This window comes from Triticum aestivum, chromosome 7B (genome assembly GCF_018294505.1).
Source record: "Triticum aestivum cultivar Chinese Spring chromosome 7B, IWGSC CS RefSeq v2.1, whole genome shotgun sequence".
Taxonomy (NCBI): Eukaryota; Viridiplantae; Streptophyta; class Magnoliopsida; order Poales; family Poaceae; genus Triticum; species Triticum aestivum.
The window spans coordinates 719,004,564-719,024,993 of record NC_057813.1 but is presented as its reverse complement, the minus strand read 5'-3'; the positions used below and the strand labels follow the sequence as shown (position 1 = coordinate 719,024,993).

Below are 20,430 nucleotides of genomic sequence, written 5' to 3'. Positions count from 1 at the left end.
ACACATTAAACCATTCTGCTTATTTGCCTCAGCCACACGCATAAAATTAAGCATGCCATTAATGAACTCGGGAGAGCGTCGAACATTGTACATCCATTGCCGGCTCATCTTCATTACACAACATTGAAATGACCAAACTAATACAAGTTCATCACATTAAAACCAAAGTAGAGTAGTAGTGATCAAATGTTATTACTGCAAAAATATATACATAAAGTTCATACATACACCTCATAAAACAACATACAACTATCTAAAGCATTTAAATGCAACATCAAATGCGATCAAAATTGCATTGCATTTAAATGGCACATTTTCTAAAGCATTTAAATGCACGAATAGATGAACTCCCTTCTCCATTGAGCAACATCTTCAGGCTTGGGGAGTGAATGAAGCGACGAGCCGGCGGTGGAGGACGTGATGGCTTAATGCTTAGATTGTTTTCTGAATAAATCATGACTTGAAGTCCGAGAAACTGGGAACGTATAGTCTAAGAGCTGTACATAAATAATGGGCTCCTACTTGATCTGGTCTTTACTACCAACTTATAAGACTTACTAGGTGGCCCATCTCAAAAGTGAATCGTTATTTTTTTATTTCCATGTCTTACTGCACGCCGAATGCCTGAATCTATGACATAGAGGTTGTCTCATCTTCTATGGTGGACAAAGGACAAAGTGGTAGGGGTGGTAACCTAGGTTCCACAATTTTAACCGGGGCGGCCGCCCCTACACGACCCCATGCTAGTGCTGCCGCTGCTTAAATATTCCATGTATTTCTGCGGTTAATTATTGCCGGCTCCATATGCAAGTCGTGGCATTGGTCCATGTTGCGGGAGCAAGCGAGCTCGTCCTTCATGTCGCCACTCTCGAGCTATTCTCTCATATTTATACTGAACTTTCCTACTCCATAATAAGAATTCTCACAAAATTATGTTTCTCATTGACAAAATATTTTGATATACTCTATTGATACTATTTTATAAGTATACCTATCAAAATTAAGTATTTCAACATACTCACATATTTAATTATAAAATTTTCGTAAAATTGTGATATTTATTAGTATAAATACTTTTCTAGTGCTAAGTGACTTGTAGTTTTTGGCCACAGTATTTTTTTAGTTTGGATATTTAATAAATTATATTGTTACAATAATTTTCACTAAATATCTATGCAAACAAATCTTATCATCATACTCCACAAATAAATTTACACTAGTGCAGTTGTATTTATCTTTAATCTTTCCAATGCATCCCGAAATATCTTTATAACTTTGCGGATTGTCTTACAGTGTGTGAGTCGAGTAAATTGGTAGACATTATTTAAATCAATACTAACAATTTTTGATGTGACTAAATAGATAAATCTAGAGCTTGCACAATATCTAGATTGCATGAGTATTACAAATACAAATTTGAGTAAGTTGTAGTATTGATCATTTGTTTCCTTAGGTGGAATTTTTATGCAAAAGTGGTGTAACTTGCCTAAAAACCTAAACCCATATCAAAATTATATTAACGTGGCCTCTCTTAAATACGCTTGAACCAACTCAGATTGATAAGATTTGAAGACTCACCTCACCTGCTGATTTGAAAATTGTATATCGCGTTAACGTACTGATACGTCTCCAACGTATCTATAATTTTTAATTGTTCTATGCTATTATATTATTCATCTTGGATGTTTTATATGCATTTATATGCTATTTTATATAATTTTTGGGACTAACCTATTAACCTAGAGCCCAGTGCCTGTTTCTGTTTTTTTCCTTGTTTTTGAGTTTCGCAGAAAAAGAATGTCAAACGGAGTCCAAACGAGCTGAAAATTTACGGTGATTTTTTTTGGACCAGAAGAAGCCCACGGAGCATCGGAGTTGGCCAGAAGAATCCCAATCCAACCACAAGACAGGAGGGCGCGCCCCCTATCTAGTGGTTGACTCGGGGACTCCCCTGACTTTCCCGACGCCAACACCTCTTATATATCCCCAAACTTCTAGAACAGAACCTAGATCTGGAGTTCCGCCGCCGCAAGCCTCTGTGGCCACGAAAAACCTCTTGGGACCCTGTTCCGGCACCCTACCGGAGGGAGGATCCATCACCGGTGGCCATCTTCATCATCCCAACGCTCTCCATGACGAGGAGGGAGTAGTTCACCCTCGGGGATGAGGGTATGTACCAGTAGCTATGTGTTTGATCTCTCTCTCTCTCTCTCTCTCTCTCATGTTCTTGATTTGGCACGATCTTGATGTACCGCAAGCTTTTCTATTATAGTTGAATTTTATGATGCTTCTACCCCTCTACCTTCTTGTAATGGATTGAGTTTCCCCTTTGCAGTTATCTTATCGGATTGACTCTTTAAGGATTTGAAAACACTTGATGTATGTCTTGCATGTGCTTATCTGTAGTGACAATGGGATATTCACGTGATCCACTTCATGTATGTTTTGGTGAAGAACTTGCGGGTTCTGGGACCTTGTGAACTTATGCATAGGGGTTGGCACATGTTTTCGTCTTCACTCTCCTGTAGAAACTTTAGAGCACTCTTTGAAGCTCTTTGTGTTGGTTTGAATAGATGAATCTGAGATTGTGTGATGCATATCGTATAATCAAACCCGCGGATACTTATGGTGGCATTAGAGTATCTAGGTGACATTAGGGTTTTGGTTGATGTGTGTCTTAAGGTGTTATTTTAGTACGAACTCTAGGGTTGTTTGTGACACTTATAGGAATAGCCCAATAGATCAATCAGAAAGAATAACTTTGAGGTGGTTTCGTACCCTACAATAATCTCTTCGTTTGTTCTCCGCTATTAGTGACTTTGGAGTGACTCTTTGTTGCATTTTGAGGGATTTATATATGATCTGATTATGTTACCATTGTTGAGAGAACTTGCACTAGTGAAAGTATGAACCCTAGGCCTTGTTTCGAAGTATTGCAATACCGTTTTCGCTCACTTTTGTTACTTGCTACCTTGCTGTTTTTATATTTTCAGATTACAAAAACCTATATCTAGCATCCATATTACACTTGTATCACCATCTCTTTGCCGAACAATTGCACCTATACAATCTACCATTGTATTGGGTGTGTTGGGGACACAAGAGACTCTTTGTTATTTGGTTGCAGGGTTGTTTGAGAAAGACCATCTTCATCCCACGCCTCTCATGGATTGATAAATCTTACGTCATCCACTTAAGAGAAATTTGCTACTATCCTACAAAACTCTGTGCTTGGAGGCCCAACATGAGTCTACAAGAAGAAGGTTGCGTAGTAGACATCACATACAAGCATGCTAGTTTTTATATTCCTACGAACAAGGGGTGGGAAGGAGTCCTTATTTCCATATATTCGGTTGGCCCTGAGCCTGACCACTTGGAGGACCACCTCATGGCAGTGGGTAGAGAAATCTCATATTGCATCGTTGGCCTACAACAGCAATGCAGCCCTAAAAGGAATTCCAGAGGAAGAAGAGAGGATAGGTTTGGGGATGATTGAGGATGAAGAGTAAGGGGGTGTCTGTGAAAAAATGGCTAAAGTGCACGCGTAAATGAGAGCATTGATCTAGGACGTGGATTTTTTTTGTACCGAACGGTTCATGTGACCGGCATGATTGTATTGCTTGTCTAATTGCATAGCAAATAAACCGCCCGAGGGTACAAGAGGAGTGAAAAGAAGAATTATCTCCAAAACATTTTTTCCTAATTGACTATACTTCGTCTTCTCATTGGTCCGTGGAGGAAACTATTAATTAGTTTAAACAAAAATCGGCATTATACTAAGTCAAACTACTTTGACCATATGTAAAGAAAAACATGCTGATATTTAAAACATCAGTTATATATGGCATGATAATACGTTTTAATAAATTTAATGGAACTAATTTGGGTTCTGGCTCCATGATGTTAGCAACATAATTGTTTCCTCCTCGGTACTCCCTTAAGAATGAATTTGTTCTTGGGTGGATCTACAATGTATGGCTGGGGTCAGTGCCACTCATGCAAACACATTTATCCTAGAAGCCAAACATGAAAGTTACCCCAATAATGAAATACGTCGAAGCTACTGTTATTACTCCCTCCGAATGGGAATGTAAGTCAGTCATAGAAATTCAGATCTTCAATTTGACTAACGAAACATGTGAAATACACCACACAAACAAAAAGTGTTTAGAGCCTTCATTCGACGACGTATCTTAAGATATATTTTCATGTCAAATAGAAAAAACATATGTTTCAGCAGTTAAATTGAAGCCGTCTTGACATGAGTGATGATTTATCCTTACTTCGCCCCTGTGGCTATATGTCGTCAGTCCTTTTTTCCAACTTATCTGAAACTATGACATTTTTTTTTACGAAATTATCCAAAACTATGACATGCATGACAGACTTAATGAATGACTGTGGTAATTAAGTTCGTGCAGAATCAAATAAACAACTTTCGCGGAAGAAACACCCGACATGGAGGTAACTGATTTTCTTATCAAAGAGAGCTACGTACTATATATTCCTTGGCCGTTAATTTCCAGTAATTAGTTTACATATTTACATTTTTCTGACCAGACGCACAAGAGATCTTTAAAAACGCCTCTTGCTGTGTACAGAGTTCCCTCGTCTGCATCACCCAATCTAGGCCGTCCAATCCTGATCGTACGACAGTCGGGAAGACCTTCTCTCCAGCGCCGTGCCTGAGTCCTGAGCTAACCGGGCGGCCGCCGGTTGGGGGGCCGGAGGGCAGCCCTGTTTTCCAGGTCGTACGTCCTACCAGCACTGGTCGGTCTCCCACGTCCTCCGCCGGAACGACGGCCCAGCCGCGGCCGCCCGCCGCGTCATCATCCCCGCGGCGCGCCAAGCCACGTCCCGGTCGTAGCGAGCGCGCTCGTCGGGGTCAACGAGCGTGGCGTAGGCCGCGTGCAGCCGGATGAACCCCTCGTCGCCCCCACCACCAGCAGCGTCCGGATGCACCTCCCTGGCCAGACGCCGGTACGCCGCCTTGATCTCCCCCCTGCTGGCTCCCACGCCCACCCCGAGCACCTCGTAGTGCGTCCTCCCAATGGCCACCGCTGCCGGCGCCGCCATCGTCGAGGACGCCCGCGCCACCACGCACCATCGAGGCTCGGCCGCCCGCCCTGGGCGAGCCGATCCCAACACTGCCGCCGTCGACGTCGCGAACATAGCCATCGATTCTCCGATCTCTGTTCTTGAGTTCTTGAGCCAAAAGCAGAGTACTTCTTCGTTGCAGTGTTGTCCGGCCTCGTCAGGTGAGCTGAGACGCCGCTGGATTTATAGGGGCTGAGGACGGAGGAGTCTGTGGTGCCACTCGTACGCGCCAGCTCTCGATCTTATCTCCATCGAGGGGAAGAAGATTATGTGTGAGCTCCCGCTGAGTCAGCCATGAGCGCGTGAGTTGCTTGTCGGCCTCTTGAACGTAGCTTTCGCGCCACCGATTGTGGTGCCAACTTCCCTTCCTCAACAAGGGGGAAAGGGACTCACGCGCCGTCCGATCGCGAATCAGTGCGCTGGATGTCATGTAGCATCTGATATGATCGATAGTCCACTTGACCACATGGGCCATGGCATGGGGCATGACATGGCATATAAAGTTTAGCTGGGGATAGTATAGCTCAAAATGACAGGTCGAGCTGTGGATAGTACTATTTGTTTTCTTGGCGTGCTGACATATCGAATTTGAATTTTCAAATCTCGATGTCGTCATACATGCATAGGTGTCACTCTATGGTTCAATATTGCCAGCTTGTTCTAGAAAAAAATAGCATGAGACTTTGTGTTTTGATTCCCCCAACAAGAAGGATAGATTTTCCGTTATTGTTCTCCCCCCTAGGTCTCGCCAGGCTGACAGATTGTGATATTATTCTTATTCCATGGTGTGGACTTCCGGGGAACTTATTATTCTAGCATTTGTGGTTATGTGATAGCTGCGTACGCATCTGCAGGCAATGATCTGCCGTGACCTCTGATTTTTTGTGAAAGTCTTTGGATGTATCTGTTTTTGTTCTGCAACTAGTCTAGATGATAGATGTACCTCTGATCTTTCTACACAGCATTTTTGTTTCTGTTCTAGATGGTTCGAGATGCTAGTATCTGGAGCTACACGTCGTGTCCGGAGAAAAATATTGTACAGGTGGTGGAATTAACTTGCACCCGGCCGGTGTCGGTGCTTATCATCAGGTTCAGGTATGGCCCGGGAGAAGAAGAAATCATGTTGGTCTGAGTTCTTGGACGTCTCCTATTCATGAAGTCCTACGTGTTGCACATGCCATGTCTAGGCGCCGCCGACAAGAAGCCAGTCGGCCATGCATGCAGTAGGGCGAGAGCGAGCAGAGCTGTGATGGATGTACGGGGTTATCAATTCGATCCGGTTGGTGGGCCGTCGGAGAAGCCGACCACACCACGAGCGCCATGGCGACGTTGACGGCGACGGCCGCCTGTTGAGAACACGGCCGCCTGGTTGCGGGTGGCAAAGATGGATCGGACGGGAGCGGCGGAGATGGACGTCGCCGTGAAATGAATAGAGGGTGGATATGTATGTGTGGGAAAAGTGCTTGCTTGCATTATTGATGCTAATGATATGTGATATCCTGATAAGATGGATGACCTGGCCAAGACAAGACACTATCACTGGTGGTATTAGTCAGTTAGTAGTGGATAAGCTCTGGACCACTCCGAATCATGCATGGCGATAGATAATTTACAGTATTTTTTAAAAAATCTGATGAAGACAAAAAGAGAGTAGCAGCGCTATAATGTCGTGGCGAGGACGAGAGCCGGGGGAATGCGCGTGCATGGGAGTAGAGAACAAGGCATTCCACAAGCTTGGAGGCCCTCTGAAAACAATCATCCCTAATTTCTGCTCCTAGTTCAAAATTAAGTTCGAGTACCGGTTGCCGCGCTAGTTTATCAAACCGTTTGAAGCGGAGCCTAATTAAGTTCTGTTTGGCCTTCGGTGAGTAAGATCCAATCAGTTGCTTTATTGGAAGATTCTATTGATCAAGTGTTCAGAAAGTCACAAATACACTATACTAACGAACAGCTGCCGACACACTGCAAATCAAGTCATAATAAGGCCTATTTGCTATCGCCGTCCAACATAAACCCACCTGTTTTTTAACCGAAAATGAAGGTGCAGCAACACACTGACACAGCGGAGTGAGGCCATGGGGCATCACTTGTGATCCTGCTGTATTTCCACTCAAATCACCCACCCAGCTGTAACATTGTTATATACTGCCAGTATAATTGACTATCCATTTCGGCTCCCGAGCTCATCTGATCTCAGTGAACAGTGAAGTCAAAAGAAAAAATACTTGAAAAATTCCGAGTTTGATCTGATCGACGAGCCAGACGGTGGAGCCAAAAGCCAACAAATAGCTACTCTGTGCTTGCAACCAAATGTCTTCACTCTACCAAAACGATGGTCAGTCTGCTAGACCATCTATTACATCCAGATGTTTCACCAGCTCACGGTCCGAGGCCGAGCTACGACTACGAACGAACTCCCTGGCCGGCGAGCTGCCATGGCTCCGGTGCGCCTTGTCCCCCCTGCCAGGCTGAGGCTCACATCTCCTCAAGCTTAGGGGGTCCAGCATATGGCGCTCGCTGTCCGACACCGGGCTTGGGCAGATCTCACAGTTGTTCGTCGGAGATGTGTCAGACATGCAGTGCTTGGTATCAGCTTGCGGTTCTGATGATAACTTACGAGATGGAGACTGGTCCTGCTTTGTAGGCATGTTTTGCACATAGCCTCGGCTCTTCACCTGGACCATGAGATGATGGAGCAGCACCACAAGCTCGAGGATGTGCTCCTCCGTCTTCGCCTTGTCGGCGTGATAAAGCGTCTGGACGCCAGTCACGCTGTGCCGGGAACCTAATTTCTCATCCATATGAATCCTGTAAAATCACTATGTCGGGTTATGTTGCAAACAAGTGTATCCGATATAGTTGATGGAAATTTAAAGGGGGCTAACCCAGAGTGTGCCCATTCGCTGACCCATCCAAATCCTTGGTGTGCTCTGGTACAAGTATGGAAACAGTGAACTTTGTAAACAGAGAGAAAGAACTATGCTCAGAAATCAGGATGATTTGGAGTACCTTGTTGTATTTTCTGCTATTGGCAGAATCCAGCAAAGGGTTTTCTGCATTTCAGCCTTGATTTGAGATACAGTACGCTGCAAAGAATCACAAGGGTCGCAGTTAGTAATACACTTTGATGTGACAATTATAGTTACAAAATCAAGTCCCGATTCTTCTCAAGAAACTATATGCAAAATGTCTTATCACATTCTATAATATGAACTCCATGTACTCCTTTGGATATCTTGCAGTTACTCTGTCCACATTGGAAACTGAACTTTCAGTGCTTCAGAACTGAATCATGCCTATGGACAGACAAATAAAACTCTACTAGTTCTAAGCTCAATCGAACAGATTTACATTTCTATGACAGACCCCACGTGCATACATAAAATCATAGTTAAAAAAGGCGCACCTAGGCTCTAGGCGTTGGCAAAACGCATTGCGCATAACTACGCTTAGTCTGTGCATAACTGCGCATAAGCATGCGCTTTGGTCAGTAAAGCGCAAGGCGGTGGCAAAACGCACAATTAACGCCTAGCGCTTTTTTGAACTATGCATAAAATTAACCTGTAGAGTTTTACAAGGCAAACCTCCTCTTCAGTATTAACTGATTGCAACCGTGACCGCAGAGCTGACTTCACTGTTATTGGTAGTCCATGGTACAAGTTCTCCCTAGCCCTAGGAGAGAGTGGCTGAGAGACCTGCACATGCACACAGAAGATTGAGAACTCTATGCCTTTTTCTTATTTCTTAAGCAATGCTGTATCACAAATAGAAGGCTAAAGAGTATATATTAGACTGAAGCATGTAGACTTTGGTGATACAATATATGCACTATGACGTTGTAACTTCTTATTTCAAAATTTACTTTTGGATTGCTATTTTGCAGCTAGGAGACGGACTAATATTTATGTGGGTGACCATAAACATTAAGTACAGGTCACCATTGAATACTTCTTTTCACTGAAAGGAAAGGCAAATGAATAAATGCACAGTTCATCAACATAACAGAAATAGTTCCGTAGAAAAATAAGAGATCACATGGAAATTGACTACATTAAGCAAGCAAAATAAACATGATATGGGTCATCAAATTAACTTACTATGCTTTCAATTTGATTGATAATTTTAGCGTAATGCAGTGCCAGACAACAGGGACCTAGCTTTTTGTTCTGAACTTGCTCGGTGAAGCCAGTACCTACAGGAACTGTTTATTCAAAGAAGTATCAGGATATTGTCAGATACATTTTCTGTGAACAATAAACCAGCCAATCAGTAATAAATTACCAGCTTCACCAAATGCATCCCGGATTTGTTTATCCAGAAAAATGACGATATCAACAAGCTTTTCGACAATCTGAATAGAGGATAACACAAAGCAATGTTAGCATCCATCAAAAGACACAAAAAACAATTTGCGAGTAGCAATTCATCAAAAACGATCTCTACAGAACGCTGGCAGGCATAACCCAACAGATATAATTACAGAAGGCTGAGATATAAAGTAATGAAGCAAATGTGGATGAAGATAATTACATCTTCCAAAGGTTTGGACCACAAGGATTTCTTCTTCAAAGTTTTCACAAGCTTCCTTTGGCGCTTTAGTTCACTGTGAAGAATCATAACACTCTCTGCAAAGATTGAATACAATAAATATCTCTAATAGAAAATTTGCAGTACATGGTGTGTTATTAATATCATCTATAAAGCATAGCCAGGAAGAAAAGTTGCTATTCTTGTAGCTCATTATCTAAAAATGTGGAATTTTCCTCTAGGCCCTGGTTCCCCATGTAAGAGCCCTTACTGTGATGATTGCTTTACCTCAATTTATCACAGCAACTATCAAAAAAAATTTACTTTGAGCCTTGGATCAAGGGTCAGTTTTGAGCCTTATCTTTTTGCTTTGGTGATGGATGAGGTCATAAAGGATATACAAGGAGATAATCCATGGTGTATGCTCTTTGCGGATGATGTGGTGCTAGTCGATGATAGTCGGACAAGGGTTAGTAGAAAGTTAGAGCTGTGGAGACAGACTTGGAATCGAAGGTTTTAGGCTTAGTGAAACTAAAGCTGAGTACATGAGATACGGTTTCTGTACTACTAGGCACGAGGAGGAGGTTAGCCTTGATGGGCAGGTGGTACCTCAGAAGGACGTCTTTCGATATTTGGGGTCAATGCTGCAGAAGGATGGTGATATCGATGAAGATGTGAGCCATCGAATCAAAGCTGGATGGATGAAGCAATGCCAAGCTTCTAGCATCGTCTGTGACAATAGAGTTGCACAAAAGCTAAAAGACAGGTTCTATAGGACGGCGATTCGACCAGTAAATGTTTTATGGTGCTGAATGTTGGCCTACTAAAAGACGACATGTCCAACAGTTAGGTGTAGTGGAGATGTGCATGTTGAGATGGATATGTGGCGACACAAGAACATATCGGGTCCGAAAAGATGATATACAATGATAGAGTTGGGGTAGCACTGATTGAAGAGAAGCTTATCCAACATCGTCTGAGATGGTTTGGGCATATAAAACGTAGGCCTCCAGAAGCGCCAGTGCATATTGGACGATTAAAGTGTGCTAATAATGTCGAGAGGTCGGGATAGACCAAACTTAACATGGAAGAAGCCCGTAAAGAGAGATCTGAAGGACTGGGACTGAAAGGCTATGCTGTTATTGTTGTTGTTGGAGCCTTGGATTGCAATAGGTAAGATAAAATGTCATCACAGAATATGAGGTTCAGGGCAAAAAAAAATGCATCACAACTAAAAAAAACATCATTTTCCCCTTTTGATGGAAAACTACAGTGCTCGTTGAAGTAATTTTTTCTGTATTAAGATCTCTTCACTAAAGTCTTAATTTATGTAGTACAGTTACTATTTCCGGGTGAGATACTGGAAAAGCAATATGGTTCGGGCTTTTTAGGATAATCTTTGTGTCCTGTAGCATAATAGTATAGGATGATTTAGAACCAAATATCAACGGTCGGCAGAGGTAGTACAAGAGGAATTGTCTAGATGAAACAACCATGGAACACCTAGAGCATGAGCTGTAAAAGCTACTCCCTCTGTCCCAAAATATAACATGTTATTACATCCAATATACTCATATATTGGATGTAATAACATCTTATATTATGAGACGGAGGGAGTAGTAGATTAGATCAGGTGAGCTGTAAAAACTAGCTGTAGTCTCCAGAACAAATTTGATGTGTACTGTAGCACCATCCTAGAGAGAGAGAGAGAGAGCGCTAAGCTTCACTGCTAGTGATCTGCTTGTGTTTGAGAGTGTGCAAAGCACATCTCAAGGAGTTGTGGGTCAACTCCAACAAGTTTTAGCATCTACTGAAGTTGCTTAAGAACAATGCCATCAGTCTGATTGTACCTCGTCTAGCTGCTGGTACAGACTCCTCCTCATGAAATTTCCTTTGAAATTCCTGCTCCAATCTATCCAGAGCATACAATTCATGGTAAAGCTCCTGCAGTTATAGAACTAGCTCATCAGCATAAGCTTCAAGCCAGAGTATGAATACAAATTCCACCTTCGAACCGTAGTTCTAGCTGGCCGGTATGCAGGAGACCCAATTCTTAGTTATTAACCTACTGAGAATTTCTTGATTTCATTAAAGATATTTAGCCGATAATTTCAGGAAGTACAATTGTAATCATGATAACTCCGCCTATGTCTTCTAGGCATAGCCGGTCCCAAGCCCGGGTAAAGGAGGAGGGTTGTGATAGGCTTGGCGAGCCAACGTAAAAACTAGCCAGTCCCATAGGTATGAAACCCATTTGAGCGAGAATAGTACTAGGATGGGTGACCTCCTAGGAAGTCCTCGTGAAAGGGTTTCATATCTAAGGGTTGTGATAGGCTTGGCGAGCCAACGTAAAAACTAGCCAGTCTTTTGGGTATGAAACCTATTTGGGCGAGAGTAGTACTAGGATGGGTGACCTCCTGGGAAGTCCTCGTGAAAGGGTTTCATATCTAGCCTACCCCAACTTGTTTGGGATAAAAGGCTTCGTAAGTAAGTACAATTGTAATCATGATGTTGCCACTTCTTGACTACATAAACGTTAGTATTATCATCAAGTACAAGCACCTCCTGAAGTTTTTTTTTTTCGAGAAAATGCAAAGGACCTCCTGAAGCCAAGTTCAAATAGGAGTGCACCTCCTGAAGTATAGGAATGTGGAAGTTAAGTACTCCCTCCGTTCCAAAATAAGTGTCTCAATTTATAAGTGTCTCAATTTTGTACCAGCTCTAGTACAAATTTGTACTAAGCTCAAGACACTTATTTTGGGACGGAGGGAGTAGAACATACAGAAGTGTTTTGAGCCAAACTAATCAGCTGCTGGAAAGTAGCTCCAATATGCTCTTTTGAATGATCCTGGGGCATGTAATCTTTCGTTGACCTGCACACGAGAGTAACCCATAGTGTTCAGAACAAGGGCTTATGAAATGGTAAATATTGACATGTCAAAATGAAATGCATAATTCTCAGAAGTATACTTCTCAAAATAGCGTCCCAGGTTATGCCATATCGGGTTTGTACACAGGTCACCAAATCGAATTACTTCTCTCAAAAAGATGGCAAGGTCTTCCCTGTTGGGTTCCATTTGAAGTCCACATCAATAACATCTGTGGTAAGATGAATTAGAAAATTAATGAAAACTTATTTCTTAACTAACCATACCTCTTGTCGATAGTAGCAATATGCAGGAGCTCACTAGAATTTGAGGAAATTAATATTTGCACACCGTCTGAATGCAAGATTTCTTCCTTCAGTTCTTTTATACTCTCGTCAGAGCATGATCTCCACAAACTGGAAGCTTTAGCTATTGTATTTCCGACTTCAAATGCCAAAACATTGACTTTATTTCCTTGATTTTTTCCCCCATAGAGAAACCCGCTGCGATGATTCGAACTTGCCCTGCCACTGCCAAGGGTATCTAACACCGCAACAGCCTTTTCCAGACCAGCAATGTTGGCTCTTCCTATGAATGCACCTGGTTCTAATACCTAGTATAAAATAGTGCGTTAGCTAATTGGAAAAGGCTGTTGCTATCTTCTCAGGTAATAATCTCTGATTTCTATGTTTTGAATAAGTAATTGAAAGATAGTAATTTGTAGCACAGAAGAGAAAGGAGAGCCGTACTGTCCCTTTAAGAAATAATAACATGTCCTAACTTACATATAGAAACTAACAATCTAACATAGGAAGACATGCTTGTTTTGAGCTGGTTATACTGGACCTTCTAACGTGGTTGCAAAAATGTGAAATATTGCTACGTGTTGCTTTGATCTGATACAATCAAGCTACTTGGAACTTGAATGTAGTTTCTTTTTTGGACGGAACAAGGCAGCCAAGGCTAATAAAAAATCGACATGTCAACTTTGTCTCGGTATATGGAAACCTTCGCATTACGCCACATACACACTCCTGCTAATTTTACTTCACCGGTACTAATGACGAGATACCCCCTACTCATGTTGTTTCCATGACAACATATATACTAGATTATTAGCGGTACATGTATGAGAGATGGTGTTAACTGCCACACCTTATAGCTAGGTTATATACAGTTGTCATTACCCTACTCTATGCATACTTCTACAAACAGCCTGTTTGGTAACCTTTTGGCAGGGGAATGGGAGTTTGTACAAGAGAGTTCATGGAGAGATTAGGTGTCAGAAACAGATTTTTACTCCCATTCCCTTGTTTGATACATGTTGGGAATTAGTCTGAGATGGAGGCCTGCCCACAAATTAACAGGGTCCCCCATGAGAAGAAATCGGCGGGAGTTGGCTCCCTCAACTCCCATTCTCCTTCCCACTGGAACTCACATTCCTTCTAATCAATCAGTGGACTTTAAATCTCCTCACCCCTCACCCCTGAACTCCCATTCCCCATCTCTTTCCCACGAACCAAACACGCAGTAACGGTTCCTTTGGTTTAAAGGAAAAGTGGAGGGAAAATGTAGAAACAGGAAATTCTCCTGTGGTGGCACTATTCATGCCTTTGATTCAAAGGAATGAGGCAAACGAAAAACATAGCAAAATTTCCTTTGATCTCAGTTCAAAGGAAAAATGCAGGAATTCTAACATCGACTAGTACCAATTTTTCAAATTCCTACGCACAAAGAACAATATATTTTTAGTGGCATAATAATATTCTAACTAAACATTTCATGTGGTTTGACTTTCATTTGATCACGTTAATTAGGATTCCTGTGGTTTTTCAATTCATGTGAACCAAACATCAAAGTTGACACAATTCCTATGTTTACAAATCCTCTGTTTTGTGCATGCATTCCTATCATATTCTTGTGTTCTTAGAATCCTGTGAACCAAAGGAACTATATTGAAGTGTTACCGTAAGACATCATTTTGTTTTGTTATATCGCTAGGTGTGAACTCTTGTTGGTTATATCGCCATGATATGAAAATAAAAACTCCCTTTATCGAACGTAAGACATCTTTTGTCATCGTCATTAGTGTATAAATGACTCATACTAAAAATAAAATAGGTTACTGTAATAAAAGAATCATTAAAATGTTACTATTTCAAGAACAAAATGAGTGTGACATGTTAGGGCATGCGCAATGGTTGATAAGGTCTTCCTTTATATATTCCAAGTCAACTAGAGAAGCCAAAAAATATATGTCAAATAATGGATTATATCTTAGCTAGTGTTATCTCTAGCAATTAGTGTTTGCATAATCCTTAATTAAGGGCAGCCCAGTGCATGTAGCTCCCGCTTGCGCAGGGTCCGGGGAAGGGTCCGACCACTTTGGGTCTATTGTACGCAGCCTTTCCCTACATGCATAATCCTATCATTGGCATAAAATTTTAACTAGAAAAGATGTGAATAAAGAAATACATCTCATATAGTGGAAGCAATTGCAACTCCCCACCAATTATTCTACACTCTATATACATACATACATATATATATGCTCATTTCATTTTATTTGTTTCATTCTATATTGAAAATAGAGAACACAAGTAAATAACTTGTGCCATTAGTGATCACACCTGGTCCACCGACGACCCTGTATCTTTCCTTACCTCATTTCGAATGATTGTCTCTGTTTCATTCAGCTTATTCACAATTTCCCCTATAGACGGCCTTTTGGATCGATCAGCCTCCACACAACTTACAGCTATTTCAGTGCACCTCTTTACTTGTTCAGAGTATGACTCCAGCGGATACACTGATGCTGCACGTAGCCTCTTCCTCCAGTTTGTCCGTACCTACCAGTTTGAAACATAAAGCACCGTACTATATCAGTAAAGATGGCAGTTTACTCGCGAAATATTTACTACTGATATCTGAAGAGGCAAATTTTTCTCTTACAAGCTCTATGAATTGTTTGGCAGACATTTCAGCACTTCTGAAGTAGCCCATTGGTCCAGTCATTATCTTTATAATTACAACACCCAAGCTGAATATGTCAAACTTAATTGAGAGAACAGATGCATCTATGTATTCGGGTGGTACGTATCCACTGCATGATACATGATATATGTTAAAAAAACACCATATATTTAGTGCAAACAGAATTTCTGCTATAGAAAATTTCAGTTCACATGATAGTCATGCTTACTGTGTTCCTATAGCACTTTTTGTGATTTGCGATTGCTCTCCTCTAAAGAACCTTGACAAGCCGAAATCTGCGATTTTCGGCATAAGTTTCTCATCCAGTAATATATTGGCCGGTTTTAAATCTAAATGGTACATAGGATATTCCAGTTCCTCATGCAGGTATTTCAGACCCTCGCAAATCCCCTTAATTATTGAATAGCGTGTGCACCAATCATGTCCACTAGTTTCATCTACAGAAACATAGAAAATATCCATGAAATATATAATATTAGGAACTATTCCATGCATTTCTACCTCCTAATACAAGTAGATTACAAATGGATTATACCTGAAAGACATTTGTCAAGACCTCCATTACGCATATACTCAAAGCAAAGTGCTCTCTTTGTTATGTCAGCAAAAACCATTCTTCCATCGTAAGGTACACATTCTCGCCGAGTTTCATAGCAATAACCAACTAATCGCACAATATTTTTGTGGTCCAGATCTGCAAGGTTGAAATATTCTTTTTCAAATTGCTCATTGTCAAGTCCTAGAATGTCATGAAGCATCTTCACAGCAATCTTTTCCCCGTCTTTATGCTCCCCCTATTCAATATTTCACAAGCATGGTTTAGTTTTCTGTTTGTAGCAGTATATGTTATGAGTAGGGAGCACAATGAGTTAATACTCATGCTAGAATATATGCCCACCCGTATTCGCTAATGTTATATATTGTTGTTATATGACATAAAAATTGCACGGTAGCGCAAGAACAAGTATATATGCAAGCTAGTCATTCACGAGATCAGTAGATCAAAAGAGGCTTGTGAACTTGAATGTGCCTGTATTCATATGCACGAGCAATGTTCAGGATATCGGTAACTGTTACCATATCGGTTGGGTTATGAGTAGGGATTAATCAGCAAATGGGCCATTTAACTGAATTTATCGGTAACCCATTTATCGGAGGTTAACTAGGGCCATATCTATATATCCTAGGCTATATAACAACATGCAGTGTACTAAGTGTCTAAATATGCAATCCTAGGCTACATAGCAATAAGGAAAATTGTTGCCATGATGTTCTGATGATGTTGCGGCCAATCTAGAAGGACATAAACCTGCACAATGAAAAGTAGGGAGGGAACGGGCCAGTTTTGGGCTAAAAAATGCCTACCGGTTAATTGGCCCAGCCAAAAATTCAGCCTGGCAGCTGATAAATCGGCTTGTCAGACAAATTAACTGGACATACCAGTTAATGGCTTGAATAGCATGTTCCCGTATCGGGAGGGGTATGAATAGCAGTTAACTGACCAATATTTGGAACAGTGTACACCAGCTAGCTTCCATATGCATTTGATGGTTGTACATGGTACTCTAGTTAACCGCTCAATAATGGAGAAACTTAACAGTGTAAAAAAAAAATCGAACCGGGCTTTTCCCCTTTTCATTACTTTCATAACAGAAATACATTGTCTCAGGAACTGAAACTATCAGGACTAGGGAAAGAAGAAAAGCGAGTTCGGAGCAACATCAGGAAACCCACCATCTGCGCCTGTCATCCATCAGGAACGACAGATCATGGGGCGAAAACCTGATATCACCCAAAGCCGCACTACAGGGACCTACATAAGATGTGTGGTCTGCATCCTCAAGTATGAGGCCACCTAGTCTAACTGCATATGACTGTGGCTGAAATTCACAGAGATGTCTTACAAAATCTTACCTTGTAAACAGTTCCATATGCACCAGTACCAAGTTTTCGGTTCTCAGAAAAACCATTTGTAATTTCTTCTAATAAATGGAATGTAAGAGGCCTTGGCGACACCGTGTGCGTGTTATTCCCTCTACTACTGGTAGACAAAATGAATACAGCAACGTCACATGAGAGAAATTGTTAAGCTTGTATAAGGATTTGAGGCTCATAGCGAAAACTGCCTTTCTCCTTGTTGGCGTCGTCTGGCAGCAGACCAGCCGAGCTTGCGAAGCATCTTATCCATGCCTGGAAACACAAAACAGAACTAAATACAGTATATGGATTTCCGTGTAGATTTCCGCTATGGTTCCATATTTATCAAACGGTTGAGTAGCACAGAAGGGGAATTTTTTGGTGGGTTTGCAGACCGGGCCTGAGATGAGGTCGATCTTTCTTTAAGACCAAATTAAGAAGCAAGAATTTAACCACAGGTTACAAATTAAATCAAGCAGCATGAGGCGCCCGGGAGGGAGGCTGGGAGCAGAGCATGGTACTAACCTGGGAAAATTGCTGCTCTGTGGAACTATATGTGATGGTCAACGCTCCTGGAAGGGGAATGAGCCTGCAGCTAGCGATGGCGCTTGTCTAGGTCTGTAGCCAGTGGCCACGGACCCAACAACCAAACGGAGGGTAGCACGGTCCAATTTTGTTTTATTTTTTGCCCAACACATCTGCAGTACAAAAATTGGCACAACAAAAAAAGACATAAAATGGCTCGGTTCTAGATAGTACTCCTACATGTTTGGAATTTGCAAAATTATTACAGTAGGAAGAGCTGTAAAACAGTCTTACAACATGAGTAAGCATCGATTTGTTTGTTTCATTCAACAGGAATAAGCATCAACCAAATCTACAAACTACATACACGTACCTAACACATCAAGCCCCGGAGTTACAGTGTTCGGGCCACCGGCCGCCTCCCCCAGCGAAATCCACACACACGCATACGTCTCGTGTCGACGCCGGCGTGGAAGAGCCAGGCGCTGCCGCGCTGGAGCAGGCAGTGCTGGGCGCGAGGAGGGGGTCGGGGAGATGAAGCATCGGCGGTCGCTGCAGGTGGAGGAGCTTGCCGGCAAGGTGGGCGCGACCGCGCGGCGGCGCCGGAGTGGAGTCAGGGAGTGGTCGGAGCTCGGAAGCAGAGGGGAATTAGGGATCCAGACATTCAGTGGCGGTCTATCGCAAACGGGGAGCGCCTACTCCCCCCGACCTCTTTTTTTTTTTGGGAAACACCTTCCAGACCTGGCCAAACGGGCTGTGCCGTGCCGGCCCATGGGGCGCTGCTCCTTGGCCCAGGCACGGCTTGATTAGTAAACGGGCCGGCCTGATGGCCCGTTTAGCATGTTGGGCTTTAATTTTTCAGCCTGTTAGGCTGGTTTTTAGGCCTATTGGGCTATATTTTAGATGTGTATATATAAAAAAAATTGAAAATTATATAAAAAATTAAACGGATCGTGTCGTGCCGGCCCGCATGCCCAGACTCCAGGCCCAGGCACAACCCAAGGCGTGCCACGTGTCGGGCACGACCTGGCCCATGGCGGACCGTGCCGGCGTGCTTGCGGGCTGGCCTGTTTGGCCCGGCCCATTTGGCCAGCTATAACACCTTCCCCCGACCTTTTTTCTATTTTTTTAAGAAACGGGGAGCGCCTAGGGTAAACAGCAAACGCGCACCCCACCCGCACACTTTGGGTCGGCCGATTGCGGGCGCCTCTGTTTTTATCATTCCGTGTTTCCTTTTTCTTCTTTTTCCTTTCTTATGCTTTTATAAAACATTCAAACATCCGAAAATAAATTTGAATTTAAAAAAAACAGAAATTTGAAAACACGAACGCGAAAAAAATGATGGTGAATTCATAACGAATTCAGAAAATGTTTGCCAATTCAAATAATGTTCATAAACAAAGTTCACAAATTTGGAAACTTCTCACGATTTGCAAAAAGGTTCATGCATTCAAAATTGTTCATGATTCTAAAGAAGTTTATGAAATTTATAAAACATTTGTGAATTTGAAAAAAGGAAAAAGGAAAGGAAAAGGATAACAAAAAAGAAAATAAAAAACAGAAAAATGAAAGGAGAGAGAGAGAGAGAGAGAGAATGCAGACACATAGTAATGGGTCAGCCCATTCCTGCGGTTGGGGGTGCGCCTTTGGTCGCTATCCCCCGACCCACGCGGGAAATAGGATCGACCTTCGCAAACAATAGGACGAACTGGACGACGACAGGCAGGAATGGGCGGTGAGCTTACCATAAGTGTGCTTTTGCAAATCTTTTTCTTTGAGAGAGGGCTTTTGACAACTTTTTTTACAATAGTGTTTTTGCCAACTCTAGATAATTGCCCATGCATGCCTAATGGGCGCTAGTACAACTCTACCCTCTCGTTTAGGGTTCCCTGCTCCGGCGGCGATTTAGGTCACCGACTAGATATTCCATTACCAGTGGTTCCCTAGCTTCCTGTGGACGGGCTAGATGTTGGATTCGATGGGAAGGTTTTTAAGGGACCATGGCTATGCCATTGATGAGGAACGTTGCATGAAAATCAAAAATTTCCTACGAACACCCAAGATCTATCTAGGAGAAGCATAGCAACAAGAGGAGAGAGTGTGTCTAGGTACCCTCGTAGACCGTTAAGCGGAACGTATATCACGCGGTTGACGTGGTCGTACTCGTCAGGATCCAATTGCGATCCAAACTGATGAAGTACCGAACGGATGACACCTCCGTGTTCAGCACACGTACGGCTCGATGGCGTCTCCTCCTCCTTGATCCAGCAAGTGAGGGAGGATAAGTAGATGGGATCGCCGGCAGCATGATGGCGTGACAGTGATGGTGGTGGAGTGATTCCGGCAGGGCTATGCCGAGCGCTATCGAAACAATGAAGATGGAGGAGTTACAAAGTAACAGGAGAGAGGGGGGATCAAGGCTTGTCTGTCCTCTTGGGGACGCCCCTTCCCCTCTATATATAGGTGGAGGCGCATGATGGCCAGCCCTCCAACCTCTAGGGTT

At 42.5% G+C, this 20,430-nt stretch overlaps 2 protein-coding genes across 5 annotated transcripts; both read right to left on the bottom strand.

The window, feature by feature from the left end:
• Nucleotides 1-4,472: 4,472 nt before the first annotated feature.
• Nucleotides 4,473-5,341, bottom strand: LOC123159589 (chaperone protein dnaJ 11, chloroplastic). The gene has a single exon (XM_044577409.1). The coding sequence runs from the start codon at nucleotides 5,176-5,178 to the stop codon at nucleotides 4,759-4,761; it is 420 nt and encodes a 139-aa protein (XP_044433344.1). The 5' UTR covers nucleotides 5,179-5,341; the 3' UTR covers nucleotides 4,473-4,758.
• A 1,832-nt stretch (nucleotides 5,342-7,173) lies between these two features.
• LOC123159403 (protein PSK SIMULATOR 2) lies at nucleotides 7,174-18,618 on the bottom strand. Of its 4 annotated transcripts, none has more exons than XM_044577229.1 (19): nucleotides 18,301-18,618; nucleotides 17,928-18,100; nucleotides 17,612-17,675; nucleotides 17,400-17,526; nucleotides 16,021-16,279; nucleotides 15,694-15,922; nucleotides 15,444-15,594; nucleotides 15,155-15,340; nucleotides 12,779-13,104; nucleotides 12,595-12,687; nucleotides 12,407-12,497; nucleotides 11,475-11,568; nucleotides 9,628-9,722; nucleotides 9,379-9,448; nucleotides 9,195-9,298; nucleotides 8,682-8,792; nucleotides 8,107-8,183; nucleotides 7,983-8,027; nucleotides 7,174-7,905 (listed from the first exon to the last, which is right to left on the bottom strand). In XM_044577229.1, the coding sequence occupies exons 3-19, from the start codon at nucleotides 17,671-17,673 to the stop codon at nucleotides 7,434-7,436; spliced, it is 2,592 nt and encodes an 863-aa protein (XP_044433164.1). In that variant the 5' UTR covers nucleotides 17,674-17,675; nucleotides 17,928-18,100; nucleotides 18,301-18,618; the 3' UTR covers nucleotides 7,174-7,433. The 4 variants fall into 4 exon arrangements, 3 of the variants coding, with proteins under 3 accessions (XP_044433164.1, XP_044433165.1, XP_044433166.1); XM_044577230.1 differs by having other exon boundaries at nucleotides 17,400-17,523; XR_006479687.1 differs by having other exon boundaries at nucleotides 7,665-7,905; nucleotides 8,659-8,792.
• Nucleotides 18,619-20,430: the final 1,812 nt, after the last annotated feature.